Source organism: Eriocheir sinensis, chromosome 49 (genome assembly GCF_024679095.1).
Source record: "Eriocheir sinensis breed Jianghai 21 chromosome 49, ASM2467909v1, whole genome shotgun sequence".
In the NCBI taxonomy this organism is placed as follows: Eukaryota; Metazoa; Arthropoda; class Malacostraca; order Decapoda; family Varunidae; genus Eriocheir; species Eriocheir sinensis.
The window spans coordinates 10175238-10186122 of record NC_066557.1 but is presented as its reverse complement, the minus strand read 5'-3'; the positions used below and the strand labels follow the sequence as shown (position 1 = coordinate 10186122).

The 10885-nt window shown below is 42.3% G+C and overlaps 1 protein-coding gene across 8 annotated transcripts; it reads left to right on the top strand.

Moving 5' to 3' along the window:
- The first annotated feature begins 51 nt into the window (after positions 1–51).
- LOC126981878 (cysteine-rich protein 2-binding protein-like) lies at positions 52–10469 on the top strand. 8 transcript variants are annotated; one of them, XM_050833479.1, is made up of 13 exons: positions 52–197; positions 1908–1980; positions 2462–2688; positions 3316–3453; positions 4613–4817; positions 4956–5249; positions 5355–5647; positions 5858–5983; positions 7112–7289; positions 7932–8041; positions 8625–8830; positions 9293–9474; positions 9919–10469. In XM_050833479.1, exons 2-13 carry the CDS (start codon positions 1966–1968, stop codon positions 10090–10092), a joined length of 2148 nt encoding a protein of 715 aa, XP_050689436.1. In that variant the 5' UTR covers positions 52–197; positions 1908–1965; the 3' UTR covers positions 10093–10469. The 8 variants fall into 8 exon arrangements, with proteins under 8 accessions (XP_050689436.1, XP_050689429.1, XP_050689432.1 ...); XM_050833472.1 differs by having other exon boundaries at positions 4613–4823; XM_050833475.1 differs by lacking the exon at positions 52–197 and adding an exon at positions 273–374 and having other exon boundaries at positions 4613–4823.
- The last annotated feature ends 416 nt before the right edge of the window (positions 10470–10885 follow it).

The following is a 10885-nucleotide window of genomic DNA, read 5'->3' as shown; positions in this document are numbered from 1 at the left end:
TTGGGTTATTTGCAGGTATTTTTTGTGCTCGTATCCCCTTTGAGGTATTTGTTTACCTTGTTATTGTTTTGGTTCCTCGACTCGCTCTTCTGCACGAGGCCGCCGCGAAGGGAAATATTACAGAAAAAGCCTTGAAATATTGTGTTTATTGCTTGATATAGTGTAAGGAAAAGCGCAAAAGCAAGGGAGAAGATAAGGTAAGCTTGTGATGTAGTGTAAATGGATAAATTAAGAGGAAACGGTGAAATAATGGCTAGTTTGGGAGTATGCCTGAGGCCAATATGAAGGGAAATATTATAGAAAAAGCCTTGAAATAGAGTGTTTATTGCTTGATATAGTGTAAGGAAAAGCGCAAAAGCAAGGGAGAAGATAAGGTAAGCTTGTGATGTAGTGGAAATGGATAAATTAAGAGGAAACAGTGAAATAATGGCTAGTTTGGGCGTATGTCTGGGGCCAATATGTAGGGAAATATTATAGAAAAAGCCTTGAAATATTGTGTTTATTGCTTGATGTAGTGTAAGGAAAAGCGCAAAAGCAAGGGAAAAGATAAGGTAAGGTTGTGATGTAGTGTAGATGGATAAATTAAGAGGAAACGGTGAAATAATGGCTAGTTTGGGCGTATGCCTGAGACCAATCTGTAAGGAAATATTACAGAAAAAGCCTTGAAATATGGTGTTTATTGCTTGATATAGTGTAAGGAAAAGCGCAAAAGCAAGGGAGAAGATAAGGTAAGCTTGTGATGTAGTGGAAATGGATAAATTAAGAGGAAACAGTGAAATAATGGCTAGTTTGGGCGTATGCCTGGGGCCAATATGTAAGGAAATATTATTGAAAAAGACCTTGAAATAGAGTGTTTATTGCTTGATATAGTGTAAGGAAAAGCGCAAAAGCAAGGGAAAAGATAAGGTAAGCTTGTGATGTAGTGTAGATGGATAAATTAAGAGGAAACGGTGAAATAATGGCTACTTTGGGCGTATGCCTGGGCCCAATATGTAGGGAAATATTATAGAAAAAGCCTTGAAATAGAGTGTTTATTGCTTGATATAGCGTAAGGAAAAGCGCAAAAGCAAGGGAAAAGATAAGGTAAGCTTGTGATGTAGTGGAAATGGATAAATTAAGAGGAAACGGTGAAATAATGGCTAGTTTGGGCGTATGCCTGGGGCCAATATGAAGGGAAATATTATAGAAAAATCGTTGAAATATGGTGTTTATTGCTTGATATAGTGTAAGGAAAAGCGAAAAAGCAAGGGAGAAGATAAGGTAAGGTTGTGATGTAGTGTAGATGGATAAATTAAGAGGAAACGGTGAAATAATGGCTAGTTTGGGCGTATGCCTGAGACCAATATGTAGGGAAACATTATTGAAAAAGCCTTGAAATAGAGTGTTTATTGCTTGATATAGTGTAAGGAAAAGCGCAAAAGCAAGGGAGAAGATAAGGTATGCTTGTGATGTAGTGTAAATGGATAAACTAAGAGAAAACAGTGAAATAAAGGTAAGTTTTAAAGGTACTTGCAAGTTTTTAGCTTCTAGTAATTTTAGTGAAACACTCAAACGGCCAAATGAAGGCGTATAAAACAGTAAATCAGCAATCTCTATCACCTGTCAGGAATGTTAGTTAAGCTACTGTGTTATCTTAGGTAGGTCAGGTTAGGTTAGGTTAGTTACAGTTAGTAGGTTAGGTCAGGCTGGAGTAGGTTAGTTATAGTTAATAGGTTAGGTCAGGTTGGGGTAGGTTAGGTTATAGTTAGGTTGGGTTAGGTTAGTTTATATTAGGTCAGATTTAGTTTAGTTTGAATGTTTATGATAAATACAAGAGTTATGTTACATGCTGCACTCTTGTTGTTGTCAATGGCAGCAGAGAAGGCAACCATCATCTCCATATTTCCTGGTTATTGTTTTGTCTACAGTGTGAAAAGTCCGTGATGTGATTCTGATGCCCCGCTTTTTGTCGCTGCAGCTTCCGCAATGGCACCGCATAATGTAAGTCTCTCTCTCTCTCTCTCTCTCTCTCTCTCTCTCTCTCTCTCTCTCTCTCTGTCTAATTCTAATCCAAAAAGCAGCTCAGCTTAGTCAAGTTCAAAGATTTTAATATTAGTAACAGTAATGATAATGATATATAATGTTAATAATGTAATGGTAATTTTTTAATGGTGCCCAAAATTCAAGCTAAAACTTCTACTATCATGACCACAACTACTACTACTACTACTACCACTACAACCACAACACCTCAACTATAACAACATACACACTGCCCCACCACTAATTCATACCCTCCTACTACTACTACTACTACTTCTACTACTACTACTACTACTTCTACTACTACTACTATTACTACTACTACTATCAATTCTCCTACTCGTACAACAACAACAACATCTAAAGCACCATACACATCACCACACTACCACCAATACCCCCCCACATCCCCCCCTCTCACCCTCCTTAAACCCCACAGTTCACCCCAAACACCAGCTGCGGGCCATGTCTCTACTGTGGCCGGAGCTCTGAGGGGCGGCCGGAGGAGCTGCTGGCCTGCGAGCTGTGTAGGCGGCCGTTACACATAGCCTGCCTGCGTGATGGCCTGCCTCAGACGTCGCTCTTAGGGGACAACTTCTTCCGGGTGACCTGCATGGCTTGTTCTCTTGACGGAAAGGAGCGTGTTGTGAGGCCGAATTTGAGCAGGTGAGTATGGGGTGGAGGGTGTGTGTGTGTGTGTGTGTGTGTGTGTGTGAGAGAGAGAGAGAGAGAGAGGTTTGGTTTGGTTTGTGTATGTTTTTTTTTGTTTTAGTGTATGTGTGTGTGCGTGTATGTGTGTTTGTTTTATTAGTTTGGTTGATCATATTATACTATTGTGTGTGTGTGTGTGTGTGTGTGTGTATGTATGAGTGTGTTTGTGTGTGTGTGTGTGTTCTATCAATGCCCTATTTTTTATCAATGTTTTTTTAGTTACTTACATTCTTATCTTAATTTAGCTTCACCTCAGTCTAGGAGTTTATTGATAAAGAAAAATATCTTAATACTAATAGTCTTTTCATTAATATTATTTTGTCCTGGTTTTTATTTCATGTACATTCCTTATTAAAATCAAAGATCTTTACTTGTTTATATATTATTATTATTATTATTATTATTATTATTATTATTATTATTATTTTACAGTAAAGGAAGTAGCTCAAGGGAAAAAAAAATAATAAATAAAAAATTCTACCTATGCTCCTAAAAAATAAAGTAGAGGAGCGGCCAAAAGAGAGATTATCATTTTTATTGCTTTTATTTATTATTTCTCCTCCTCTTCCTCCTCCTCCACAGCCTCCACATCCTGCTCCTGATCCTCTACAACATCCACCAGACACAGGCGGACTCCTCCAAGGTCGGCTTCTTCCACTGGAAAGTCCACGTCATCCGCTTCCTTACGAACCACTGGAAGGAGTTTGAGAGTCCCGAGATGTAATTTTTTTTTTTTTTTTTTTTTTTTTTTTTTTTTTTTTTACAGAGGAGACAACTCAAGGGTGAAGGAAAGGATATAGACAATTGGTACAGACAGCTCTCCCACAAGTCTCTCACCCTTAAAGCATAAATTAGTCCCCCTATCCCATCCCTATATCCTCCCTGTCAACCCTATTCTCCTCCCTTACACCCTATAAATCTTTCTCCCTATTCCCAGGCAGCAAAAAGTAGGAAGAAGTTAATACAGTTCACTAAATAGACAACTACTTCTATAACATACACAAACTGGTCTCTCTATTCTCCCTATACCCTCCCTTTATCCTCCCTATTCTCCTCCCTCACCCTATTAACTTTTCTCCCTATTTCCAGGCAGTGCAAGAGGAAGATATTGATACAGACAACTCTATCTATCCCTTCCCTATCTCCTCCCTATCCTCTCTATTCTCCTCCCTCACCCTATTAACTTTTCTCCCTATTTCCAAGCAGTGCAAGAGGGAGGATGTGATACAGACAACTCTCTCACCCTTAAACCATAAATCTGTCACCCTATCCCTTCCCTATCTCCTCCCTATCCTCTCTATTCTCCTCCCTCACCCTATTAACCTTTCTCCCTATTTCCAAGCAGTGCAAGAGGAACATATTGATACAGACAACTCTCTCACCCTTAAACCATAAATCTGTCACCCTATCCCTTCCCTATCTCCTCCCTATCCTCTCTATTCTCCTCCCTCACCCTATTAACCTTTCTCCCTATTTCCAGTTAGTGCAAGAGGAGGATATTGATACAGACAACTCTCTCACCCTTAAACCATAAATCTGTCACCCTATCCCTTCCCTATCTCCTCCCTATCCTCTCTATTCTCCTCCCTCACCCTATTAACTTTTCTCCCTATTTCCAGGCAGTGCAAGAGGGAGGATGTGATACAGACAACTCTCTCACCCTTAAGCCATAAATCTGTCACCCTATCGCTCCCCTATCTCCTCCCTATCCTGCCTATCCCCTCCCTCACACCCTTCAGACAGTTCACTAAATGGACAACCTACTTAATCATTCACATAAATCTACCTCTCTATCCCTTCCCTATCCTTCCCATGTCTTCTCTATCCCCTCCCTATCCTCCTCCCCACACCCTATAAGCCTCTCTCCCCCTATCTCCAGGCCGCGCAAGAGGAAGAAGCTGATTCAGAACTCCCTTAGTGGCCAGCTCTCACACTACACCAAGTTCTTCGTCAGCGGGCAGTCCTTGTTGGATGAAGGGGGCTGGTACAAGTTGGTCCGAGTGGTGCCTCCCGCCCGGGCTCTACTCGGGGTCACGTCGGGGCTTGGGGGCAAGGAAGCGGGAACGGAAGATATGCCGGGAGAGGTAGAGGTGTGTTGTGGTTGTTTGTGTGTGTGTGTGTGTGTGTGTGTGTGTTGCGGTGGGTAGCTAATGTGTTGTGTATGTTTGTTTGTTTTTCCCTTCTTCCCATTACTCATCCGCCCGTTCTCCCCTCCACTCCAGCCCTCATCCGTGCACCAACCTCCACCGCCGCCATCCACGATAAAGAGTGAACCACAGGAGGCGGATGAATGGACTTACCCCGACCCCTCCGCATCCAACTGGTTCACCGAGCGTGGCATTCTCACCCCGAACTCGCTCCCCCCCAAGGCTCTTTTTGAGGGGGAAGAGCGGTGTGAGGAGGACGAGGAGGAGGAGGAGGAAGAGAGGACAGGAGGAGGAGGAGGTGGAGGAGGAGGAGGAGGACCAGGACCAGGAGGAGAGAGCGAAAGTGTTACTGATTTCCATAAAAGATTGGTAAGTTTGTGTGTGTGTGTGTGTGTGCGTGTGTGTGTGTGTGTGTGTGTGTGTGTGTGTGTGTGTGTTCTCTCTCTCACCCTCTCTCTCTCTTTCCCTCCACAGGCAGAAATGAAGCAGGAAATTACAATAAAAGAGGAAGAAGCAACATTTGAAGGGTTTGAAAATACCGCGCAGAGAGAAGAAAAGGAAGAGGAGGAAGAGTGTGATGTCGAGGAGGGCATGGAAGAGGAAGGAGGACTCGGAAATATCAAGGAAGAGGATGACGGAGGAGGAGGAGGAGGAGAGATTAAATATTTATCCAAAAATCTCTCTCTCTTCCCTTCCTCCTCCTCCTCTTCCGTTCCGCCTCTCTTCCTCCACTCTGGTTCTCCGCCCTCCACTCATTCCTACAAAAAGTGAGTATGTTCCTCCTCCTCCTCCTCCTCCTCTTCTTCAACCTCTCCTTCAAAGTTTCCTCCTCCACTCCCTCTTACAAAAGTGAGTATTTTCCTCCTATTCTGAAAGTTCTCTCCTCCTCCTCCTCCTCTTATATCACCCATCACCACCACTACTACTACTACTACTACTACTTCTACTGCTACTACTACTACTACCACCTTCACCAGTCTGCGGCGGATGAACTGCTATGAAGAGAAGATCCTGTTGCGTCATCTCGAGAGGAAGGCCACAGCCGCCCCCGGTCGCCCCCTCCCCCCTCACCTGTACCGACTCCGGCGCAAGCTGGCGGTCAGGTGAGATGAGCCGTTTGTGTGTGTGTGTGTGTGTGTGTGTGTGTGTGTGTGTGTGTGTGTGTGTTTTATGGTCTTGTTCTTGTTTTGCTTGTTTTTGTTTTTGTGATTTAGTGTTTATTTTGTATGTAGGCCTAATTGTTTTTATTTTTATTTTTTCTTTATTTTTTTTTTTCTTTATACATCATCGTCACCTTCTTCTTTTTCTTCCTCTTCTTCTCCTTCTTTTTTTTCTTTTTTTTCTTCTTCCTCTTCTTCTTTTTCTCCTTCCTCTTTTTCTTCTTCTTCTTCTGCTTCTTCCTCTTCTTCTTTCTTCATCCTCTTTTTCTCCTTCTTCCTCTTTTTCTTTTTCTTCTTCTTTTTCTGCTTCTTCCTCTTCTTCTTTCTTCTTCCTCTTCTTTGTCTTCTTCTTCCTCTTCTTCTTCTTCTTCTAGAGAGAGGAAGAAGGAGGAGGAGGAGGAGGAGGAGGAGGAGGAGGCAAAGTTTAATTAATATTTATATACTTCAATGTTTTTTTTTGTTTTTTTTACTTAATATCTTATTTTTTCTTATTTTTCAATTTTTTTTTATCCTTCATCCATCATTCATCCATCAACCCTCATCCATGCACTGCTCCACCTCTTCCTCATTCACACATCTTTTTTTTAATTCCTTCATCCACCTCATCCATGTTGTCATCCGCTCTTGCATCCACCACTTTACCTTTTTCTCATCCACATATCTTTTCTTCCTCTCTTCATCCACCTCATTTACAATCTCATCCACATTTTCCCCTATACTCATCCACCTTTTCCTCCCTTCTCCATCCGCCTCATCCATGATTTCATCCACTTTCTCATCCACCACTTAAGCTTTTCCTCATCCATACATCTTTATATTCCTTCATCCATCTTCCACAATTCCATCCACATCTATACTCATCCACCATCATCCATCTTTTCCTCCATTCTTCATCCACCTCATCCATGATTTCATCCACTTTCTCATCCACCACCTAAGCTTTTTCTCATCCACATATTTTATCCTCTCCATCCACCTCATTCACATTGTCATCCACCCTCATCCACCTTTTTATCCCTTCTTCATCCACCTCATCCACATGCTCATCCACTTTCTCATCCACATATTCAGACGGCAGAAGGTGGAGCACGGCCTTCCACTCTTTAACCTGGATGAGGAGATGGAGCACTGGCGGAGGTATGGGCGGATGAGGACCAAGAGGGAGCGGATGACCCAGCAGGGGATTGCCAGGGACGCCATCCACCAACACTCATCCGCTTCTGGTGTTAGGATACTTGATAGGTTCCAGGTGGGTGTAATTGTAGTAGTAGTAGTAGTAGTAGTAGTAGTAGTAGTAGTAGTAGTTAGTATTGTATTGAAATATACATGTGTGTTGTGCATAATTTTTATGTATATATGTCTGTATTTGAATGTGTATATATGTATATGTATGCTTATATATGTGTGTGTCTGTGTATGTATTAAAAAAATATATGTATGTATGTGCTTATAATGTTTAACCCAGTAGCAGCGACGGGACAAATTTGTGGCTTTACCGTGTAGCAGCGACGGGCCAAATTTGTGGCTTTACCGTGTAGCAGCGACGGCCAAATTTGTGGCTTTACCGTGTAGCAGCGACGGCCCAAATTTGTGGCTTTACCGTGTACCAGCGACGGGCCAAATTTGTGGCTTTACCGTGTAGCAGCGACGAGCCAAATTTTTGCCATGATATAAACCCCCAAAAACAGATGATGCATAAACTGATCACAAAAGCGTTGATATATATTACGAAATGGTTTGCATGAGTGATGATTTCTTCTCATTTTTCTCGCTTAGTGGGGCCCTAAAGAAACACGATCCCCGCGGCTACCGGGTTAAGTTATATACATGTACGTGTGTCTGAGTATCCCGCAACACCTCTATTGACGCTCTTGTGTTGCCGCGTCGCCAGGTGGCCCGGCAGTACAAGGAACACAGGGAGGATCACAACATCAGCTTTGCGGCTCGTCTGGGCGGGAGCGATGCCACGCCAGCTGTCATACGCAGCCCATACACCCTCAGGTAGGTATGGGGTGGTGTGAGGGGGTGTATGAGGGAGAGTAGATGTTGTAGATATATGTAGATTGAGTATGATAGAGATGTAGATAGCGTCGTAAATATATGAGAAAGCATAGTAGATGTAGATAGCTGTAAATAGGGTAGATGTATGAGAGTATATGTAGTAGATAGATGTAGATAGAGTAGTAGATGTGTGAGAGACAGTAGTAGAAGTAGATAGATAGATACAGACATGAGAGAAAAACAGGCACAGAGAGAGGGAAAGAAAAGTGATATTGAGGTTAAAATGTAAATATATGTAAACTAATTATTATTATTGTTGTTGTTTTTCTTTTTATTTCTTTTTCTTCTTCTACTTCTGCATCTTTGTATTGTTATTGTTGTTGTTGTTGTTTTCTTACTATTATTATGACTATTATTATTATTATTATTATTATTATTATTATTATTATTATTATTATTATTACTATCAGCATTATTCCTACTACTACTACTACTACTACTACTACTACTACTACTACTACTACTACTACTACTACTACTACCACTAATCCATTTCTTCCTACCACCACCACCACCACCACAGGTACCTCAAGCCCTACATTCTCCGAGACCACAGCTGCACCCCCCCTAAGCTACAGCTGTTGCGGGAGATTGTCGCGCACCACCACCGAGGGGAGGAGGGGTGGCGCCCATCCCCCCCGCCCCCCATAGACTACTGCTATGTCACCCCTCGGCACATCCCCGCCATGAACCAGCTGGCGCATCACTTCTTCTGGCCTGGGGTGGACTGTGAGTGGACTTGGGTGTGATTGTAGAGTTTTTTCTTCTTTTACTTTTTCACAACTTTTTTTTATCTCTTTCTTTTATTTTCTTCTTTTTCTCCTTTAATTCTGACTCTCTCTCTCTCTCTCTCTCTCTCTCTCTCTCTGCTATTTATCTATTGTATTATCTTTGCTATGTATTTCTCTGTCTTACTTTCTATCTTATTTACATTATTTATTTTTCATCATCTTTTACAACCTAACCTAACCAAACCTAACCAAACCTAACCAAACCTAACCTAACCTAACCTAACCAAACCTAACCTAACCAAACCTAACCTAACCAAACCTAACCTAACCAAACCTAACCTAACCTAACCTAACCTAACCAAACCTAACCTAACCAAACCTAACCTAACCTAACCTAACCTAACCAAACCTAACCTAACCTAACCTAACCTAACCCAACCTATACCACCCTTTCCCGCAGTGTCCGAGGTCCTGCAGTACCCCGATCACACCTGCGTCGTGCTGTACCGTCACCTGGTGGTCGGGTTTGGCGTGCTGGTGCCGGATACGAGCTACAACGAGGCCTATCTCTCCTTCCTGCTGGTGCATCCCGAGTGGCGCCGGGCGGGCATTGCGACCTTCCTCCTCTACCATTTGATACAGGTGCGTAGAGGGTGGGTGTAGGGGTGGGTGGGGGGCGATTGGCATAGGTGTTTTTTTGCTTGCGTTTGTGTGTGTGAAGGAGGAAGGGTGTTTTTTTTTTTTTGTTGTTTGTGTGTGTGGGTGTGTGTTTACTTGTGTGGGTGGGTGTGGGGGGTATGAGTGTGTGGGTGGGTGTGGGAGTGCATGGGTGTCAGAGAGAGAGAGAGAGAGTGAAAGAGATAGAAGTAGAAAAAACAGAAAAAATGAAAGGAAGATTGAAGATTGGAGGGAGTTTTTTTTTTTTTTTTTTTTTTTTTGTGTGTGTGTGTGTGGCTGGGTGTGGGTGTTTGTTTTGTGTTTGGGTGTGTGGATGAGGGTGTTTGGGTGCTTTAGGGTGTCAGAGAGAGAGAGAGAGAGACGCAGTATGACCTGACCTGACCTGGCTTGACCCCCTGCCCCCCACAGAGCTGCCAGGGGAAGGACGTGACCCTGCATGTCTCGGCGACCAACCCGGCTCTGATCCTGTACCAGCGTTTCGGATTCAAGGTGGAGGAGTTTCTCTCGAACTTCTACGACAAGTACCTCCCAGACGACAGCCCTGAGTGTAAGCATGCCATGTATATGCGGCTAGGTAGGTGATGATGTATGTGTGTGTGTGTGTGTGTGTGTGTGTGTGTGTTTACCTATTTGTAGTCTACCGAGCCCAAATTCTAATAGTCCCGTCTCCATATCGGCATTTATCTAGCCTTTCCTTCATTGTGTGTGTGTGTGTGTGTGTGTGTGTGTGTGTGTGTGTGTTGTTTGTAGCCAAGTAAATAAATGCACGGAGGAAAGGTATCGTTTTGTCCTATCGCCCAATTTACTTCTTCTACAGGTTGGGCTAGAAGTCATGTGTATGTTTTTTGGCCCTATGTGTGTGTGTGTGTGTGTGTGTGTGTGTCATCGTTTAGTTGCAACGTGAAGAATAATTGATGTTTGTTCATTTGTTAGATACCTGTAAATAAAGTCTGATGTAAGTTCAATAGTTGTGTTTGTCCCTGTATTGGAAAGAGTAAGTTGCCAAATACAAATCTTACTTTTTACTCTCAAATTCATGCTACTTCTACGGCCAAATTTTCTTGAGCAAATAAATGAAATAAAGGAAAATGGTGTGTATAAAAGGAAAATGAAATACGTGAGTTACATAAATCATCTATATTGTCTAGGCATAGCAATCTGCATTTGCTAGTATGATTTGATTTTCCCGCGGTTTGGAATTCAAAAGTGGGCGCTAAATAAAAAAGTTCACAAATACATTAAAGAGATTTCTGAATAAACTTAATAAACCAATAGATTAAGCGAAGTATTTAGCTATTGACATGGAGCTAGTTGAAATATGGTGATTTTGAAAGGGTTAAGGACCTACTAGATAAAAAAAAAAAAAAAGTATATG